The sequence below is a fragment of the Eleutherodactylus coqui genome, chromosome 7 (genome assembly GCF_035609145.1).
Source record: "Eleutherodactylus coqui strain aEleCoq1 chromosome 7, aEleCoq1.hap1, whole genome shotgun sequence".
Lineage (NCBI taxonomy): Eukaryota > Metazoa > Chordata > Amphibia > Anura > Eleutherodactylidae > Eleutherodactylus > Eleutherodactylus coqui.
Genome location: NC_089843.1, coordinates 133,213,975 through 133,236,405, shown reverse-complemented (window position 1 = coordinate 133,236,405; position 22,431 = coordinate 133,213,975). Strand labels below are relative to the sequence as shown.

At 46.3% G+C, this 22,431-nt stretch overlaps 1 protein-coding gene across 1 annotated transcript in view; it reads right to left on the bottom strand.

Moving 5' to 3' along the window:
• Positions 1 to 22,431, bottom strand: part of RNF150 (ring finger protein 150) — a 162,396-nt gene that overhangs the window by 67,740 nt on the left and 72,225 nt on the right. Inside the window, exon 2 of the mRNA XM_066573718.1 lies at positions 2,345 to 2,595. Within this exon, the coding sequence (XP_066429815.1) occupies positions 2,345 to 2,595 (251 nt within the window). The remainder of the gene's footprint in view (positions 1 to 2,344; positions 2,596 to 22,431) is intronic.

Below are 22,431 nucleotides of genomic sequence, written 5' to 3'. Positions count from 1 at the left end.
ACGTAGGAATTTACTGTATAGTGAATGGGTCTTCTAAGCCTAAATTCCAAAAAGGAGCGATGTGTATATTACCGTGCAACGGAAACAATGTTACCATTTTAATAGAGCACCTGTTGATCTGCAATATCTCTCATAGATCTTACTAGTAATCTACACTAGTGGGTGCAGTGTAGAAGTTAGTGTGCATTGGGTGCAAAGCCATACCCTAAAAAACCTCAAAACACCTGTTGTGTCAGTTTGAGCTTAACTACGCACTTGGTCTTCTTTGACTCTGATGGGTGTGGGAGGGTTTTTAGTTCTCTCCTGGCCTGGGTTCTGTGCTGGTCAATCTCAGTGCAGTCTCCTTCTGTTGTGGAGTGAGGACATCTCTGGATCTGGTTTCCACGGCTCTTCAGATAAGTTTAGAGATTTACTACTGAGATTTATTCTTTGAGGTTTTGGTTTAGTCTTATGGTGGTTTTTCCTTTGCATTAGTCAGGGTTAGTGAGTGGCACAGGCATGGAGGTGGATGCGTCCTTATCAGGGCGGGCCATCCACTAGTAAGCAGGGGTTGTCATGTCACCCTCTGGTACTGCAGGAGGTTCCTAGTAGTGTGGTGTGAACATTGCCAGAGAGAATATATTTTGGTTTGCAGTTATTTGAGGCACAAAGTACACATGACAACAACTTTATGACATGAACCTTTCAGGCGATAACCCCATCCCAATTAGCTGAGCTGTGATTCTGATTAGAACACAGAGGAGTTGCTGAGGGGAGGGAAATGTACAGTAGGTTCACAATTCAGTAAGTTACATAGTTTACGAAAGACACAAGTCCATCAAGTTCAACCTTTTTTGATGAATGAGGGTCTTTTTACACAGGACGACTATCAGGTACTTCAGCGCCCGACAGCCATCCCAGTGATAATTACTCCTGTGTTTTAAGACAGAAGTGAGGTACTCGCTCAGTGAATGGAGGCAGGTGGGCCAGAACAGGACGTCGTCTTGATTTTTTTATGCCTGCAGAAACTGAATGATGAAATAATTATTGTTCATCATTCAATTGCTGCGAGCAATGAATAATTATCGTTCAGATTCCTGTGACCCAGCAAGCACATGAACGATGATTGGGCCATGTAAAAGGGCCCTAACACGTCATTATTTGCTAGATCAAAAGGGATTGTTCCATTTCTAAAATTGATGAACTATCCTCAGGATAGGTAATCAATAGCTGATCAGTATAGGGGTCACTGTCTGAGACCTCGCAGATCAGCTGATCACAAGGGTTGCTGCAGTGGCCCCGCATAGTGCTGCAGGCTGAGTCTCAATGAAGGATAGGTCATAAGTATCTGAAGCAATACAACCCCTTTAATTATAACCCTTAATCCCATTTGTCATCAGATAATCACCTAGCTCTTTTTAAAATGCTGTCATTGTCCCTGCCATTACTGCTCTAACTGTAAAGAACCCTTTCCATTGTACAGCTCTGAATTGCCTTTCCTCCACAAGTAATGGTCCTTTGTACAGTCCTTATTAAGAATAAATCATGTGCCAGTCCTTTGTGTTGACCACACATATAGTTATACATGTAAGGGCAGATTCACACCTGCGCCCACAGTTTCGCTCTGTTTCCATTGTTCAGCTCTGTCCTCAGAGCCGAATAATCAAAATACCATAACTGCCAGATCTGGCACATGCAAGACAGGTCCCTTTGACCATAATGGAGCCCATCCAGCTTTTGGCGTTCCGATCGGCATTTTCCCTAACATAATAGTGCAGCAGGAAGCACCATTTTGTCCAAGATTTTATGCTAGATCTGCGTTGGAGGCGACCAATGGATCTTCCAACATAGATGTTGTTAAAAGAGAATAACCTTGATTAGAGCTGTAGCTGGGCTATGTTTCACCCGGGAAAAAAAGTTCATTTTATTAGTGTGGTTCCATATCTTTGTCAGAACCTCCAGCCGGAGGTTCCACCGCAGAATCGGATGAAAATACTGGAAGACAAAAGCCAGGCAGCTGTGCGGAAAGAGGGCGGTCCTCATTATAGTCAATGGGGTTTGTCTGGCGCTGGTCAGTTCCATCCTGAGACGGAATGGTTCACCAGTGGGGATTCCCCTTTCCTGCTCTGCAAACGGATCAGGAAAGCGGAATCCCCACAGCAGATATGAAAGCAGCCTTATCAATACTCTGGACCAGGCAAATTGGTTTGTTGGCATCCCTGCTGGAATCAAGCACAATAGCCATGCTAGCTATGCCCCTGGCCCCATAAATAAAGCAATTCGATACATTTCTGAAGCTACTGTACCAACTGAAGCATTATCACATGTCGTCATGAGTATGAAACCCTAAGAAAAGCCTACTCACCTGATTCCTGTCTCTTGCATTTGCATATCTAAACCTTTGGATGTAGTAGAATACTAGCCAGGCGAGAGAGATGATCATCAAGACAATGAAGGATATGGAAACAAACACCACTGATGTACGGCTGACAAATTTTTGTAAGTTCCGTGTTCCAATTGTAATGTAAATAGTCACATTAAGGTTCTTTTCTATTAAACTTGCTATTTCCTTTCCTTTAGGCTCCGGGATCATTATTGCTACAATATCTTCAATGCCTGCCAGAGAGAAAAAGATAGCGTTAAGAAAACAAAGGCAATTATATCCAATGTCAGATAAACTGCGAGAATCTACTGTGACGCTTTATTTTTCAAGTAACTCACAAACCGAATGATGCGCTTACACTGATAAATGTAAAAGACTTTAATAGCGGTAATATCTCTCACCATGTAATTTCACGCCATACAGTACTTGTAAAACTTCCCTCAGAGCCTATTTACACGGCCGTAGGCGTTTTACATGTGCCCGCTGGTGCCGTAAAAACGCCTGAACGGCAAAGGGCCCGGTGCATATACGCCGAGGCCGCAATACCGTGGGGCTTGGGGAGACCCTACCCCTTCTCTCCCCATCGCCAGCTTACTTCCTCTCCCCTCCGGCCGTTTTTCAATGAGACGGGCTGGGGCGGAGCTAAGTTTCTGCCCCCACCCCTTGTCCCCAGCCAATAATGGGAGGGGGCAGAGCAGGCGGAACTTAGCTCTGCCCCCGTCCCACCCTCTCCCATTACAAACAGCGGCAAGGGGCAGAAAGGAGAAGAGGGAGAGAGTTTAGCAGTCAGCTAGACAGTTCCAGAGCTAAGTCTCAGAACTTAGCTCCATCCCTGTCCCGTCCCCTTCCATTGCAAATCCAGCCTCCTCCCCCAGGAAACTCGGCTGATATAAAAATGACAAAAAACTGTATACATTTGGTATTACTCTAATTGTATTGAAAGAAATGAAACTTTATTCAAAGAATTGAGTGAACATGTCATTTTTGTCACATTATGAACACTGTAAAAATGAAATCCTCTCCAAAATGGCGTTTTTTTATTTCCATTTTATCCCACTTTACTTTTTTAAAAACTTTATCAATATATTAAATAGTAAAATAAAAATACAGCATATCCAACAAAAAATAGTGCTCGTACAGCTACATCGATGGAAAAATTAAAAAAAGTTTAAGGAGTTCTCCTTGTAAAATACTATTGATGACCTATCCTCAGGATTAGGTCATCAATAGTTGATCGGCTGGGGTCCCTTGCTCGGGACCCCAACCGGTTATCTGAGCGGGCGCAAGCTGTTACCGCAAATACGCAGAGGTCAGATCGGAAGTTTCCGTACTGACCTCTGTGTAGTGGCTGGCGCTTGTAACTGCAGGCACGGCTCGCGCTGAAATCAACACAAGCGTGTGTGCAGTTACAAGCACCAGCCACTACAGCTGATTGGTCGGGGTACCAAGCGACTGACTCCAGCCGATCAACTATAGATGACCTATCCTAAGAATAGGTCATCAATAGTATTCTCCCTGGAAAACCCCTTCAAGGCTCAGAAGGCGGGGGCAAAAAAACAAAGCTAAAAAATTAAAAAACTCTGTAACTTTGAAAGGGTTAAGTAATCAAATTCATTTTGAAGAGAAAATAGAAGAAACCTATACCGCGGTGTCAACCTGCTGCGTATTGTCAATCTAAAACGTTCCTGACGAATGGAGGAATTACGATGCAATGCGCGAGATCCATGCAAGAACGGCGATGAAGCGGCTTCGTCTAAAACTACAAATTCAATTAAATCTTACTTTGCACCTTCCTTTTTAAAGCTGTTAAGTGTGAAGCTATAAGAGCGATATATATCACCTACATCGCTCGCCAGGCCTCGCGGCCTACTTTTTTCATTAACAAGGTGTTAGAAGATTGTCTGACGCAAACTGTCTCTGACTAATCACAGGCTTATTCCTATGGATGTCTGAATCCCAAGGAGCTGTTATGTGATTTAGCTAGGGCTGTGATTAATCTGACTTGGGTTTTTTTTATGTTGTACCTGTGAACTTCTAATATCCTGGTAGAACTTGGTCTTACAAGTTGTTATCAACCATTGGGCGCCTTTCTATGTGATCACTCTCATTTTAGGTGTTTTCGCATGTGCTGCTACTCGTATAAGGCGGATATCTCCAAGGCCTGTTATTACAGTTAGAGGAGCATATATGACAGGTCCTATTGACGTATAATTGATCCTTGATGCAGTACGTGCTATTCTGGCTGTCAAAGAGCAATGGAAATCTCATGGAAAAGAACTAGCAGAGCCAAAACAGCAGTCAACTGTAAGGCTTCTAGCTTGTTCGGGTGGAGTTTAGCCGTAATCTACACACATTTGTAATTATCTTGTAGATTGTTGTTCAATTACTTTTTTTAGATTGGATTCACACGGTTGTATGCCAGTTGCACCCAAGATGTTCTGGCACAACTCGCATCAGAAAGCACACTGACACGTGTCAATGCGTTGTCTGATCCCTGCAGACAGTGGACATTGCCTATCCAACTTTTCTCCATGATAAGGGCTTAAACAGATGGGCGTGATTTAGCCCCACTATGCGGCCATGATTATCATGGCCGCATAACAGGACAAAACGAAACTATTGATTTCAATGGTTTTGCTTTCACTAGGTTCTTTACTGTAAGAGCAGTGAGACTGTGGAACTCTCTGCCTCAGGACGTGGTGATGGCAAAATCAGTAGAGGACTTTAAGAGGGGACTAGACATCTTTTTGGAGCGCTATGATATTACAGGATATAGACATTAGGTGACCAGTGGGGTTGTTGATCCGGCTCTCGGAGTCAGGTAGAACTCAAACGTTGATCCAGGGATTATTCTGACTGCCATTATGGAGTCGGGAAGTAATTTCTTCCTCCAAAAGGAGCTAAGTTGGCTTCTGCCTTCTTCTGGATCAACAAGGAGGGTGGGGTGGGGGAGAAATAGGCTGAACTGGATGGCCATTGTCTTCATTCAGCATACTATGTTACTATGCGAAAGCACCCTGGAAGACAAGTTTATGTAAATAAATATTAGTGTAACAGACATCAAACATATAATGAAGTTCATGTCAACTCTGTAGAGTACCAGCCAGGCCTCTAGAGTTCTCTTGTAAAATTGAGTTAGACAAAACTCATTCATTGCTACAGAAGAGTTGAGGTCACAGCTAAAAAGTTAAAAAGGTTGACTTGTGAAGTCCCTGCCCTATTAAATGTAAGCTAGTGCAGCCGGCATCACGGTGGGTGCTGCTTCTCTAACCCGCGGAGATCAGCTATTACCGCGCCACTTTCAGCCAGACATTTCTCCTGCAGTCACCAAAGTAAATCACACGGCCACTATGAAGCGGATATGCCCTTAGACAGAATAGTACTCAGGTCTTCCAATTGATCATTTGGACCATTCTAGGCCCAGATTCTAAGCTCATAACTCTTCATCTGCCTAATGTAACATTTTTGTAGGTTACATCTTTGCTGCACCAAGATAATATGGTCAGAATTTTGCATAAGCCATCCTGGCCCCTTGGATTCATCATACATTGTATTGATGGTTTAGACTGGTGATAGTGATATAACAGTGGTGGTGGGGTCGCGGTGTCCCTTAATAATAATTGAGCACTCGTTAAATGCCCATACTCAGAGTATTGTTGGCATGTTCATTCCTCTATGGCCACTGTGTAATCTTCTTTCAGCAGAATTAGGTCCACGAACAGCTGTTTGATTGTTGTATATACAGTACTAATGTCCTGTCCAGTCTCACCATAGATTACCTTTAGGAAGTACGAGAATAGGAGAATGTGAAGACTAGTGTGCAGCCATTAAATCTGCTGCAATTACGGTATGTGATGCTATCATGTCAAGATGAACCCGAATGGATCCTTACAGCACCTTGTTCACATGCTGTTCTGATAGTAATAGCTGTGCTGATAAAAGGACCTAAAGATGTATCTAATACAGTAGCCACCGAGTGTACTAGGGACTGGAACAAAAACCTACACAATAGCAGGTCCCATGCAAGCGTCTGTCAGTAACACCATTACAACTTTTTAGAGAGGCTCATATTCTAAATATAATAAAAGCAATAAGAAAAAATCTTTTTTACAGCTGCGCTTCTATACCGACCCTCGGAGGTAGATAGGGAATAAGCTACTAAAAACTTCAGTTCATAGTAAGCTAATTTTTATTCCCCAAAAAAAGACAAATACATCCCGATAAATACAATAAGCAACGCGTTTCTGCGTCAACTGACGCCTTTATCAAGCTAATATCATTACTACTCATTCACATATATATGAATGATTTAAAAGCTGATTTAAAAGCCGTGGACAGCGGCCCCCTGCTGAAAAACACAGATTACGGATGTCTAATACGGAGGACACTTATCCCCACATTAATGTTCCTCTACGTTCATTATTCTCAATGAAATAGGTTTAAATAATGAACGTAGAGGAACATTAATGTGGGGATAAGTGTCCTCCGTATTAGACATCCGTAATCTGTATTTTTCAGCGGGGGGCCGCTGTCCACGGCTTTTAAATCTTTTCATAGAGAACAAGCCTCTCGCTGAGTTTGATAGGAGTGGGACGACCTCATTTGGGTCACACCCCCCACGTGAGAGTGATGACGCACGCTGTGGCTCGGCACCCGTAGTGGAACGCAGGAAGGTTTGAGGACCTGTCAGATGACGTGAGCGGGTATGTGGAAAACTCCGCCCCCTGTAGACACACACGAGGTTAGCGTCTGGCGTGGTGCAGCAGGGGAGAGACCAGATGTACTACATCAGGGTGCATGATTAAGGTAGGCTTTATATATATATATATATATATATATATATATATATATATATATATATATATATATATGTGTGTGTGTGAATGAGTAGTAATGATATTAGCTTGATAAAGGCGTCAGTTGACGCAGAAACGCGTTGCTTATTGTATTTATCGGGATGTATTTGTCTTTTTTGGGGGAATAAAAATTAGCTTACTATGAACTGAAGTTTTTAGTAGCTTATTCCCTATCTACCTCCAAGGGTCGGCATACAAGCGCAGCTGTAAAAAAGATTTTTTCTTATTGCTTTTATTCTATTTTCCCCATTTGTTCACAAGAACTTTGGGGTGCTTTTTGTGCTGCTGCTCTCCAGGAAAACATGGAAGAGTAATATTAGATGCATATATTATATGTTTTTCTGGATAATACGGAAAGCCCTCCATTAAAAGAAATCCCTGAAAGGCGAACTTGGATTCCAGGTGCAGGCGGGACACAAAAAGCTTTTGGTGCTCTGCCTGTCACCCGGTAAGTAAAATTATTGACAGTTTCTGCTATCCCTTTCCATGGCTATGGCGCTCTCCCTAATTTGTTTTTATATTCTAAATATAACATTTTCAGAATATGTGTGATATTGCATTCAGGTCAGGGGCGTAACTATAGAGGGTGCACAGGATGTGGTTGCACCCAGGCCCAGGACCCTTAGGGGGCCCATAAGGCCTCTCCTCTCCATATAGGGAGCCCAGTACTATAAATAAAGCATTATAGTTGGGGGCCCTGTTACAGGTTTTGCATTGGGGCCCAGAAGCTTCAAGTTATGTCTCTGCATGGTTTGGGTATGGGTACGGGTACAGATACAGATAGAGGGGGGGCACCAGTTCACCTTTTGCATCAGGGCCCCTGAGCCTTTACTTACGCCCCTGATTCAGGGCCATATCTGAAATTGTGCAAAATACAAAGAAAGTTAGGGCCCTTTTACATGGAATGATATCATTCAAAAAATTGTTGGATCTTGCGAATTTGAATGATAACCATTCAGTGTAAACACGGCCGACGATTGAATGACGAACAGTAGTTCGTTTGCTTATTGCCGTTGTTAATTTTATGAAGGTATAAAAAGAATTGACTGTCTCAGCTACAACGCTTGAGAACCAATCAGAGCCATCACTTGCTGGAGGTGGAGTTTACGAACCCTGTTACCAGCAAGCGATCTGTTGGGAGCTGAGGACTGCAAGCAAGCGTGCCAGAACTCTGGAGTGCAGTGGGAGGGACCCCGACGGTGCCTGCTAGGTAATGCATTGCTTTTTTTAATGTAGTATAGCTGGGCCTATTTTTGGGGGAGTACTTATATTTCAAGGCCCGCCCGAAAATTAGGCCAGGGCTTATTCTAGGGGAAAATCTTATTCTAGGGGAAATAAGGTATATATAGAAAACACTGGTTCCAATATTTATGATTGGTGATGATCATGGCTCACCTTCTCCTCCCTGCTCAATGACCTCTGCACAGGTCACAGATCATACCTAGAACATTTTCCCATAGAACTCAATGGGCCCTTCCTATCCATTGTGTCTATGGCCCATGAGCATCCTGTAAAGCATATCTCTAAATGCTGTTAACAGCACCGCAGGCAAGATGGCCACACTCATAATCATGCACAGACAATAGAATAAAAAAAAATCTACAATCAAAAAATAAAAGCATTAGAAAAATGTAAAATGCTTCACTATCTGATTCTAATTAGTAATAAAATACATGATACATCCCCTTTAACTATAAGTTAATATGACAAACCCCTTTAGTCTGTATAGTTCATAGTTTTAAAGAGTACCTGCACTTTTACGCTGGAGCCCTAGTGCTCCATCCGTTGCTTTCAGCTCCTCCCAACAGCGGAAGATGGGCTACATAAGCACTATATGGGGCTGCCGAAATTAGCGGACGGAGTACAAACGCTCCAGCGTAAAAGTGTGGGTACTCTTTAAGTGGGATTACAAAACCTTCTTAAATACTAAGTAAGACATTAACCAGAGAAAACCTTAGTAGAGAAGTGAACAGCGTCTTGTAGTCAAGTCTAAGAACTCCCAGTGGGCATATTATCTCACAATACAACAGCGGGGGGCAAGATGTCACAGGCAGGAAATCTGCTGCAGATTACTATGATTTCAGTGCGCAGACAAAGGACTAAAATGACACAGTATAGTTTACAATGAGGTATGTGTTGTGTTGCTTTCTCCGTCCCAACATTTACACGGTATTTACATATCACTTCAAGCTGAGGCCATCAACTAATGAGATCTCCTTATAGTCATTAAGCCACACATCTGATATTACCAGAAGATTGACTTTTTCTATTACAAATGAGCTTAATGGATTTGAAGAAGGAAGCAATCACTGTGTAAAGTGCACCAGTTCACGTTACCTTTTAGCTTCTATTGTAGAAAAAAAACTAATGTAAGTTATTTGAGCATCGGTGGCAGCTGCAAAGGGCTTTCTAATGTATGTTTTAAAATCTGTAGTAACTGTTCTTATAGCTTTTTCTGTGTTTGCATACACTGGATAGATTAATCCCTGGATCAACAACCCTTCAGAAGTAATAACATGTAATACTCTAATGTTCAAGAAAGGCATCCAAGCCCCTCCTGAACTCTTTTATTGAATTCACCATCACCACGTCCTCATGCAGAGAGTTCCATAGTCTCACTGCTCTTACAGTAAAGAACTCCTCCTATGTTGGTGTAGAAACACGCTTTCCTCTAGACGTAGAGTATGCCCCCTTTTTATGGTCACAGTCCTGGGTATGAATAGATGATGGGAGAGATCTTTGTATTGTCCCCTGATATATTTATACAAGTTGTTAAGTCAAGCCGTCTTTTTTCTAAATAACCCCAATTTTGATAACCTCTCTCGGTATTGTGGTCCATCCATTCTATTTATTACTTTAGTTGCCCACCTTTGAACCAGCTCTGATATGCCCTTTCTGAGTACCGCTGCCCAAAACTGTCCACAATATTCCATGTGTGGTCTGACCAGTGACTTGTAAAGAGGAAGAACAATGTCCTCATCATGTCCCCTTAGACCTCTTTTCATGCACCCATAATCCAATGTTAAAAAAAAAAGGAGGAAAGCTCCATTCCATTTGGTTTCCATTATTCTAAACAGAAAAAAAAAGTCCTGCAGGCAGGTCCAATCAGAGCAGAGGCGAACTGAAGCAAAGTGGGAAGAAATGAGACCTATTGCAATCAATTGGGATTTTACAGTATGAGTTATTTTTTCCATTTTTTCCCGCTTTTTGGATAGAACAGAAAAACGGTAAACTGAATGCAGATGTGCATGCAAAACTTGGAAAATAGTCCATTGCGTTTAATAGCACCGTACACTATCCTAAAAAAGAAAGGCTACTATGCTGAAAACATAAACGTTAGAACCTACTTCCTATTAGCATGTCACCAGGGTCCCCTCTGAACTGTGCTAAATGGCTGAAGATGCTGCATTATCTCCACATCAAAGTGTGAGAGTGGCACTGAGTGGGCTGATAGCTTCACAGCTAGACTGAGCCAGAAGACACAGTGAATGTCTTAACAGCAATATGCACTAGCATGATGGCTGCATTACGGTTTTACTAATGTGTAGGTGCTGCAAGTATAATCTGCTCTGACAGCTGATTTTGGACACAGTTTTATACCCATGTGTTGTCGAGAGGATCTGTACACTCACTTATTTCATAGGGAAAACCTGGTGAAGGCAGCTCTTATGTATGGCAATGAATTATTATGTGGCACATAGTAAATTAATGCCTGCCATGTGCCGATTGAGACCTTTTAAAACCTGTGCCCAAATGTTGACCCTTGGGAGCGAAAAAGATTTGTTGTTCTAAGCAGTCAGAATGCTGCTGCTCCACATTAGTATTCAGCATAGACGCTGTCTCCTGCTTTTAAGCCATAATAAGGCAATAGCCACAAAATACCCACAATCATTATTTGCAGGACAGACTAAGAAAACAGCAGTAGTCAGTGCTGCCAGTCTATGCAGTTCTTCATACAAACAATATTGTGTCTAAGTATTCTTCAAGAGCTTGTCCCCTTATTAGTGATGAGTGATTAGTGGAATAATCAGATCATCAAGAAAATGATCATTAATTGGGATGATTTCGACTCCTATTAAAATCAATGGGAGTAACAATCTGGTTAAGTAATGTGTAGAGATGAGCGAACGCGTTCGTCCGAGCTTGATATTCGTGCGAATATTAGGGTGTTCGGGATGTTCGTTATTCGTGACGAACACCATGCGGTGTTCTGGTTACTTTCACTTCCTTCCCTGAGACGTTAGCGCGCTTTTCTGGCCAATTGAAAGACAGGGAAGGCATTACAACTTCCCCCTGCAACGTTTAAGCCCTATACCACCCCCCTGCTGTGAGTGGCTGGGGAGATCAGGTGTTCGCCTAATATAAAAGTCGGCCCCTCCCGCGGCTCGCCTCAGATGCGGTGTGAGTTAGATGAGGGACAGTGCTGTTTATACCGGAGCTGCTGTAGGGAAAGAATTGGTAGTTAGTGTAGGCTTCAAGACCCCCCAAAGGTCCTTATTAGGGCCACTGATAGCTGTGTGTTGGCTGCTGTTAGCAGTGGCATTTTTTTTTTTCTCAAAATCGCCTCTGCAGACCGTTGCACCTGGCATTAGGGACAGAAGTGCTGCATAGGCAGGGAGAGTGTTAGGAGTGAGTGTAGCCTTCAAGAACCTCAACGGTCCTTTCTAGGGCCATATTTATCCGTGTGCAGTACTGTTCAGGCTGCTGTTGGCTGTGCTGCATTTTTTTTGGGCTTCTCAAAATCGCCTCTGCAGAGCATTCCACCCTCCATTGATACTGCAGGGAAAGAATTGTATAGGCAGGGCCACAACACAGTTATTATTCATAGAATATACGCAGTGCTGCCTGTTGGTGGGAAAAAACTGAAAAGAAATCTATTTGTCCAGCCTGTGTCCGTCCTTACGGGCGGTGGAGACGTGTGAGCTGCGTGAAATACATTGCTAAATCATACGCACCCAGCTACGCTTTACTGCTGGCTTCGCCATTTGCTTTCCTTAATTGGGAAAAAAAATACCTGCTCTCCAAGAGTTATAATAACTCTGCTACCCTCACGTTCTGTGACACATAAGCAGGGACACAGCACAGTTATTAAACTTCGCAGGTTCATTGAATATACGCAGTGCTGCCTGTTGGTGGGAAAAAACTGAAAAGAAATCTATTTGTCCAGCCTCTGTCCGTACTAACGCCTGTGGAGACGTGTGAGCTGCGTGAAATACATTGCTAAATCATACGCACCCAGCTACGCTTTACTGCTGGCTTCGCCATTTGCTTTCCTTAATTGGGAAAAAAAATACCTGCTCTCCAAGAGTTATAATAACTCTGCTACCCTCACGTTCTGTGACACATAAGCAGGGACACAGCACAGTTATTAAACTTCGCAGGTTCATTGAATATACGCAGTGCTGCCTGTTGGTGGGAAAAAACTGAAAAGAAATCTATTTGTCCAGCCTCTGTCCGTCCTAACGCCTGTGGAGACGTGTGAGCTGCGTGAAATACATTGCTAAATCATACGCACCCAGCTACGCTTTACTGCTGGCTTCGCCATTTGCTTTCCTTAATTGGGAAAAAAAATACCTGCTCTCCAAGAGTTATAATAACTCTGCTACCCTCACGTTCTGTGACACATAAGCAGGGACACAGCACAGTTATTAAACTTCGCAGGTTCATTGAATATACGCAGTGCTGCCTGTTGGTGGGAAAAAACTGAAAAGAAATCTATTTGTCCAGCCTCTGTCCGTCCTAACGCCTGTGGAGACGTGTGAGCTGCGTGAAATACATTGCTAAATCATACGCACCCAGCTACGCTTTACTGCTGGCTTCGCCATTTGCTTTCCTTAATTGGGAAAAAAAATACCTGCTCTCCAAGAGTTATAATAACTCTGCTACCCTCACGTTCTGTGACACATAAGCAGGGACACAGCACAGTTATTAAACTTCGCAGGTTCATTGAATATACGCAGTGCTGCCTGTTGGTGGGAAAAAACTGAAAAGAAATCTATTTGTCCAGCCTCTGTCCGTACTAACGCCTGTGGAGACGTGTGAGCTGCGTGAAATACATTGCTAAATCATACGCACCCAGCTACGCTTTACTGCTGGCTTCGCCATTTGCTTTCCTTAATTGGGAAAAAAAATACCTGCTCTCCAAGAGTTATAATAACTCTGCTACCCTCACGTTCTGTGACACATAAGCAGGGACACAGCACAGTTATTAAACTTCGCAGGTTCATTGAATATACGCAGTGCTGCCTGTTGGTGGGAAAAAACTGAAAAGAAATCTATTTGTCCAGCCTCTGTCCGTCCTAACGCCTGTGGAGACGTGTGAGCTGCGTGAAATACATTGCTAAATCATACGCACCCAGCTACGCTTTACTGCTGGCTTCGCCATTTGCTTTCCTTAATTGGGAAAAAAAATACCTGCTCTCCAAGAGTTATAATAACTCTGCTACCCTCACGTTCTGTGACACATAAGCAGGGACACAGCACAGTTATTAAACTTCGCAGGTTCATTGAATATACGCAGTGCTGCCTGTTGGTGGGAAAAAACTGAAAAGAAATCTATTTGTCCAGCCTCTGTCCGTCCTAACGCCTGTGGAGACGTGTGAGCTGCGTGAAATACATTGCTAAATCATACGCACCCAGCTACGCTTTACTGCTGGCTTCGCCATTTGCTTTCCTTAATTGGGAAAAAAAATACCTGCTCTCCAAGAGTTATAATAACTCTGCTACCCTCACGTTCTGTGACACATAAGCAGGGACACAGCACAGTTATTAAACTTAGATAATTCATTCACTAGAGGCAGTGGGGCCTTTCGTTTTCCAAAAAGGGCAAAAATTATATTTGGCCTGCAGTCTTGCGCCAATTTATTTCCTGCCTGGGAAATCTAATCACTGGTAATACAGCATGCTGAGGGGTAGGGGTAAGCCTAGAGGACGTGGACGTGGACGTGGCCGAGGACGCGGAGGGCCAAGTGAGGGTGTGGGCACAGGCCAAGCTCCTGATCCAGGTGTGTCGCAGCTGTCTGCTGCGCGATTAGGAGAGAGGCACGTTTCTGGCGTCCCCACATTCATCGCCCAATTAATGGGTCCACGCGGGAGACGGTTATTAGAAAATGAGCAGTGTGAGCAGGTCCTGTCCTGGATGGCAGAAAGTGCTTCGAGCAACCTATCGTCTACCCGCAGTTCTGCGCCGTCCACTGCTGCCAATCCGAATCCTCTGTCTGCTGCTCCTCCTTCCTCCCAGCCTCCTCACTCCACTACAATGACACCTGCTCAGGAGCGGGAACACTCCCAGGAACTGTTCTCGGGCCCCTGCTCAGATTGGGCAGCAGCGGTTCCTCTCCCACCAGAGGAGTTTATAGTCACTGATGCCCAACCATTCGAAAGTTCCCGGGGTCCGGGGGATGAGGCTGGGGACTTCCGCCAACTGTCTCAACAACTTTCTGTGGGTGAGGAGGACGATGACGATCATACACAGTTGTCTTGCAGTGAGGTAGTAGTAAGGGCAGTAAGTCCGAGGGAGCAGCGCACAGAGGATTCGGAGGAAGAGCAGCAGGACGATGAGGTGACTGACCCCACCTGGTGTGCAACGCTTACTCAGGAGGACAGGTCTTCAGAGGGGGAGTCAAGGGCATCAGCAGGGCAGGTTGCAAGAGGCAGTGCGGTGGCCAGGGCCAGGGGTAGAGGCAGGGCCAGACCGAATAATCCACCAAGTGTTTCCCAAAGCGCCCCCTCGCGCCATGCCACCCTGCGGAGGCCGAGGTGCTCTAAGGTCTGGCAGTTTTTCACAGAGACGCCTGACGACCGACGAACAGTGGTGTGCAACCTTTGTCGCGCAAAGCTCAGCCGGGGAGCCAACACCAACAGCCTCACCACCACCACCATGCGCAGACATATGATGGCCAAGCACCCCGCAAGGTGGGACAAAGGCCGTTCACCGCCTCCGGTTTGCACCCCTGCCTCTCCCCCTGTGCCCCAACCTGCCACTGAGATGCAACCCCCCTCTCAGGACACAGGCACTACCGCCTCATGGCCTGCACCCACACCCTCATCTCCGCTGTCCTCGGCCCCATCCAGCAGTGTAGTTCAGCGCACCGTTCAGCCGTCGCTTGCGCAAGTGTTCGAGCGCAAGCGCAAGTACGCCGCCACGCACCCGCACGCTCAAACGTTAACCGTCCGCATAGCAAAATTCATCAGCCTTGAGATGCTGCCGTATAGGGTTGTGGAAACGGAGTCCTTCAAAAGTATCATGGAGGCGGCGGCCCCGCGCTACTCAGTTCCCAGTCGCCACTACTTTTCCCGATGTGCCGTCCCAGCCCTGCACGACCACGTCTCCCGCAACATTGTGCGCGCCCTCACCAACGCGGTTACTGCCACGGTCCACTTAACTACGGACACGTGGACAAGCACAGGCGGGCAGGGCCACTACATCTCCCTGACGGCACATTGGGTGAATTTAGTGGAGGCTGGGACAGAGTCAGAGCCTGGGACCGCTCACGTCCTACCCACCCCCAGAATTGCGGGCCCCAGCTCGGTGGTGGTATCTGCGGAGGTGTATGCTTCCTCCACTAAAGCACCCTCCTCCTCCTCCTCCTCCTCTGTCTCACAATCAAGATGTGTTAGCAGCAGCATGTCGCCAGCAGTCGGTGTCGCGCGGTGTGGCAGCACAGCGGTGGGCAAGCGTCAGCAGGCCGTGCTGAAACTACTCAGCTTAGGCGATAAGAGGCACACGGCCCACGAACTGCTGCAGGGTCTGACACAGCAGACCGACCGCTGGCTTGCGCCGCTGAGCCTCCAACCGGGCATGGTCGTGTGTGACAACGGCCGTAACCTGGTGGCGGCTCTGCAGCTCGGCAGCCTCACGCACGTGCCATGCCTGGCCCACGTCTTTAATTTGGTGGTTCAGCGCTTTCTGAAAAGCTACCCACGCTTGTCAGACCTGCTCGTAAAGGCGCGCCGGCTCTGCGCACATTTCCGCAAGTCCCACACGGACGCTGCCACCCTGCGCACCCTGCAACATCACTTTAAGCTGCCAGTGCACCGACTGCTGTGCGACGTGCCCACACGGTGGAACTCTACGCTCCACATGTTGGCCAGGCTCTATGAACAGCGTAGAGCTATAGTCGAATACCAACTCCAACATGGGCGGCGCAGTGGGAGTCAGCCTCCTCAATTCCTTTCAGAAGAGTGGGCCTGGTTGGCAGACATCTGCCATGTCCTTGGTAATTTTGAGGAGTCTACCCAGGTGGTGAGCGGCGATGCTACAATCATTAGCGTCACCATTCCTCTGCTATGCATCTTGAGAAATTCCCTGCAAACCATAAAGGCAGCTGCTTTGCGCTCGGAAACGGGGGCGGGGGAAGACAGTATGCCGCTGGATAGTCAGGGCACCCTCCTGTCTATTTCTCAGCGCGTACAGGAGGAGGAGGAGGAGCATGAGGAGGATGAGGAGGAGGGGGAAGAGACAGCTTGGCCCGCTGCTGACGGTACACCGGCTGATTGCCTGTCATCCTTTCAGCGTGTATGGCCTGAGGAGGAGGAGGAGGAGGAGGAGGATCCTGAAAGTGATCTTCCTAGTGAAGACAGCCATGTGTTGCGTACAGGTACCCTGGCACACATGGCTGACTTCATGTTAGGATGCCTTTCTCGTGACCCTCGCGTTGCACGCATTCTGGCCACGACGGATTACTGGGTGTACACACTGCTCGATCCACGGTATAAGGAGAACCTGCCCACTCTGATTCCCGAAGAGGAAAGGGGTTCGAGAGTGTTGCTATACCACAGGACCCTTGCGGACAAGCTGATGGTAAAATTCCCAGCCGACAGCGCTAGTGGCAGAAGGCGCAGTACCGAGGGCAAGGTAGCAGGGGAGGTGCGGAGATCTAGCAGCATGTACATCCCAGGCAGTGCAACAGTCTTTAAGGGCCTGGCCAGCTTTACGGCTCCCCACCAAGACTATGTCACCGCTGCCCAGTCACGGCTGAGTCGGCGGGAGCACTGTAAAAGGATGGTGAGGGAGTACGTAGCGGATCGCACAACCATCCTTGGTGACGCCTCTGCCCCCTACAACTACTGGGTGTCGAAGCTGGACACGTGGCCTGAACTCGCGCTGTATGCCCTTGAGGTGCTTGCTTGTCCTGCGGCTAGCGTCTTGTCGGAAAGGGTGTTTAGTGCGGCTGGGGGAATCATCACAGATAAGCGTAGCCGCTTGTCAACCGACAGTGCCGACAGGCTAACACTCATCAAGATGAACAAAGGCTGGATTTCCCCAGACTTCTGTTCTCCACCAGCGGACAGCAGCGATACGTAAGCAATACGTAGGCTGCACCCGCGGATGGAAGCTACGTTCTCTCTCACCATCCAAAACGGGGACATTTCTGCTTCATCAATCTGTGTCTAATATTCCTCCTCCTCCTCCTGCTCCTCCTCCTGAAACCTCACGTAATCACGCTGAACGGGCAATTTTTCTTAGGGCCACAAGGCTCACTCAAATAATTTTTCTTAACAATTTTTATAAGTTTCAATGCGCTTAAAAGCGTTGGAACTTTAACTTGAACCAATTTTTCGTTACACTGGGCTGCCTACAGGCCTAGTTACCACTTAAGCCACATTAACCATTGCTTACATGGAACGAAGACTGCGCTCCCGCTATACTGCTGCTTCAGAATTGTTACTGGGGCCTGTCTTGAGTGCTACTATTGCTGACATGGAACGAAGACTGCGCTCCCGCTATACTGCTGCTTCAGAATTGTTACTGGGGCCTGTCTTGAGTGCTACTATTGCTGACATGGAACGAAGACTGCGCTCCCGCTATACTGCTGCTTCAGAATTGTTACTGGGGCCTGTCTTGAGTGCTACTATTGCTGACATGGAACGAAGACTGCGCTCCCGCTATACTGCTGCTTCAGAATTGTTACTGGGGCCTGTCTTGAGTGCTACTATTGCTGACATGGAACGGACACGTGGAGAGGACACGTAGTGCCTCAAAAACATCCCCCTCCTCCTCCAACAGGGAAAACATTGTTGGCAAATGCCTTTGCATTGGTTCGTCTGGTGGCAGTCCAAGAATTTCACCTTTACCGACACTACAAGAGAGCCCCCCCACCATCCCCCCGCCACGGCCCACTTAATCCTGGCCACATTCCGAAAACCAACAAAATACAACCGTGGTACTAGGTCCGCAGTCACCACCACATTACCACCAACGCGGTTACTGTTAAGGTGCATATAACCACGGACACGTGGAGAGGACACGTAGTGCCTCAAAAACATCCCCCTCCTCCTCCAACAGGGAAAACATTGTTGGCAAATGCCTTTGCATTGGTTCGTCTGGTGGCAGTCCAAGAATTTCACCTTTACCGACACTACAAGAGAGCCCCCCCACCATCCCCCCGCCACGGCCCACTTAATCCTGGCCACATTCCGAAAACCAACAAAATACAACCGTGGTACTAGGTCCGCAGTCACCACCACATTACCACCAACGCGGTTACTGTTAAGGTGCATATAACCACGGACACGTGGAGAGGACACGTAGTGCCTCAAAAACATCCCCCTCCTCCTCCAACAGGGAAAACATTGTTGGCAAATGCCTTTGCATTGGTTCGTCTGGTGGCAGTCCAAGAATTTCACCTTTACCGACACTACAAGAGAGCCCCCCCACCATCCCCCCGCCACGGCCCACTTAATCCTGGCCACATTCCGAAAACCAACAAAATACAACCGTGGTACTAGGTCCGCAGTCACCACCACATTACCACCAACGCGGTTACTGTTAAGGTGCATATAACCACGGACACGTGGAGAGGACACGTAGTGCCTCAAAAACATCCCCCTCCTCCTCCAACAGGGAAAACATTGTTGGCAAATGCCTTTGCATTGGTTCGTCTGGTGGCAGTCCAAGAATTTCACCTTTACCGACACTACAAGAGAGCCCCCCCACCATCCCCCCGCCACGGCCCACTTAATCCTGGCCACATTCCGAAAACCAACAAAATACAACCGTGGTACTAGGTCCGCAGTCACCACCACATTACCACCAACGCGGTTACTGTTAAGGTGCATATAACCAGTCTGACTGGGGCATGCAGACACCTTGACAGAATGAATAGTGTGTGGCACATAGGTTCCCCATTGCTATGCCCACGTGTGCAGCTCCTGATGGCGGTGGCACAGGATTCTATTTCTCATTGCTTCTGTACAGCATTGTGGGCTATCGCCCCGCCCCTATTAAAGAGGGTCGCTACCTAGCCGTGCCAACCCTGTGCAGTGTGTGCCTGCGGTCCCTCGTCGTGGCAGACGCACTTCTAAATAGACATGAGGGTGGTGTGGCATGAGGGCAGCTGAAGGCTGCGCAGGGACAGTTTGGTGTGCGCTGTGGGGGGGAGGGGGTGCGGTTGGGCAGCATGTAACACAGGAGAAGTGGCAGTGGAGTGTCATGCAGGCAGTGATTGTGCTTTGTTGGAGGTAGTGTGGTGCTTAGCAAAGGTATGCCATGCTAATGAGGGCTTTTCAGAAGTAAAAGTTGTTGGGGGGGGGGGGGGGGCCCACTCTTGCCGCTATTGTGGCTTAATAGTGGGACCTGTGAACTTGAGATGCAGCCCAACATGTAGCCCCTCGCCTGCCCTATCCGTCACTGTGTCATTCCCATCACTTTCCTGAATTGCCCAGATTTTCACACATGAAAACCTTAGCGAGCATCGGCGAAATACAAAAATGTTCTGGTCGCCCATTGACTTCAATGGGGTTCGTTGTTCGAAACGAACCCTCGAGCATCACGGGAAGTTCGTTACGAATAACGAACACCCGAACATTTTGGTGTTCGCTCATCTCTAGTAATGTGCCTTCCAGAAGGTCCAAATGCAGTAAAAGCCCCCCAAATTGCATGGGAATACAGCCACACATCTGGGGAACACTGTGCTCCTTCAAAAATTGGTCAAAATAGTGTACAGAGATATAGAGGTCACTGAAAACAAACAAGGCCTACATACATCCTAGATAAAACATTACACCAAAGAAGACAGCAGGTGTGGAGCTTGTTTTAAAAGCAATGTCATAAATATTATAAGGATAAATTCTATTAAGTGAACCGAACACTCAAGCACGGGCCTGCTCCAAGGAACAGCTGTAAAGCTACTAAAAATGTCATTCCGCAAGCAGCAGGTGTGCTGTTTGTTTTTTAAAAGCAATGTCCTAAATTTTACAAGGACAAATTCTGCAAGGTGCGCACAACACTCAAGCACGGGCCTCCTACTTCTCCTACTACAAGGAAAAGCAGTGGAGTCACCAAAATTATGACAAGGGAGACAGCAGATGTGCCGCTTGTTTTAAAAGCAATGACATAAAGTTTGCAAGGACAATTTCTACTAGATGACCAGAACACCCAAGCACGGACCTTTTCCAAGGAAAAGCTGTAGAGTTACAGCTGTTTCTTGCGCTTTAGAAAATGTTCATTTTGGAAGGGGGAGGAATAGGAGGGGGATGAGGAGGGGACAGACAGGGATGACTGTTCTTCAACTCTTGGGGGATACAATGAAATGTGGACCTCCACTTTAAGCTTCATAGCCCATCTGCAGGACGTTGACCCAGTGCGCTCAGGATGTGTCACGACCCCGGCCGGCCACTGACAGCATTCTTCAACGCAAGGGACACATTATCACTCAAAGGGTGGTGCAAGGAAAGCTTTTTGGCTCATCTTCTACCACAACTACTACCGATGCTTTCTCTTTCCCTTGCTTGCTTTATGTTTCCTTTTTACTTATCTGTTTCCTTTTTCGTGTAGTTTTATATAAGTTATCAGCTAACTTTGTAGTTTGCAGAAAACAATTGCTAGCTGCATAAGGCTGGGTTCACACAGGGCGGATTTGCTGCGGTTTTGCCGCGGTTTGTCTGTTGCGGTTTTGCCGCAGAAGAACTGCTTCTGCGGCAAAACCGCTTCAAAGGTTAATTTTGGCTTGCGGATTTTCTTGCAGAAAAATCCGTAAGCGTTTTTTTCCGCAGCGCTTTTTTACTTTTTGCCGCGTATTTTGGTGCAGATTTTGCTGCGTCCATAGAGGTCTATGGACAAAAAAGCGCTGCGGAAAAGACAGATGAATGGACATGCTGCATCTTTTAAAACCGTGCCTCAGTTGCATTTCCGCACTGCGGCTGTGTGGAAAAAATCCATCCTGTGAGAACAGCTTTTTTCCTAAACTCATTTGTGCTGCATTGCACTGCAAACGGAGCGGTTTTGCCGCAGTGCGGATATGCAACGGCGAATCCGCCCTGTGTGAACCCAAACTAAGGCCTGCAAATAATTCATAGTGGTAGGACTGGTGATTTTGAATGATGTCCGTGGCTGTTGACATGTACTGTTTGTAATTGCTGTTTCCCTGTTTGGGTTTCTTTTTGTTTTGTATTATTTAAAAAACCCACTGGCAACTAAATAGACCAGAATATCTGTTAGGTACAATATATGAGAACAGAAGGCCACACAGTGTAGCTTGTATCTTTGTGAGCGGTCCCTGTTTGGTGCTGCCTAATTGAATTCGCCAAATCTCCCTGCTAGCTGCGTAAGGCCTGCAAAAAATTCATAGTGGCTGCACTTGTGACTGAATGAGGCCCCTGACACGCATTGTGTGTATTTGGTGTTTTCCTATTTGGTTTTATATTAAACAAGCCACAATATCTGAGTAGCCCGATATGTGAGAAGAGAAGGCCACACAGTACAGCTTGTATATTTGTACACTGTCCCTGTTTGGTGCAGCGTCATTGAATTCCCCAAAGCCCCACTGCTAGCTGTGTAAGGGCTGCCAATAATTTGTAGTGGCCAGACTGGCAACTTTTAATGACGTCTGAGTCCAGAAACAGAGAACTGTAATATTCCCTGCACTAAAGCATAGCTTGTTTGTCTGATTTGCTGCTACACACATTTACAGCAGCAGAAATATCCCCCCTCCCAATGTACAGACTACATTTCATATAGCCATATAAACGTGATGCATCTTCTTTATCTGCTCCATCCAATAGAACCCCATTTAAAGCCATCTGCTGGTATACAAGCTTTACAACCAGCAACAATATATACTCTGTAGAATATCTCTCCCTAGTAGACCACATTTTACATTCAACCCTTATTCCAAAAAAGTTGGAACACGGTGTAAAAGGCAAATAAATATTAAGAAAAAAAGAATGAAATGACTTGGAAATCTCATGTAACCATATTTTATTCATGATAGA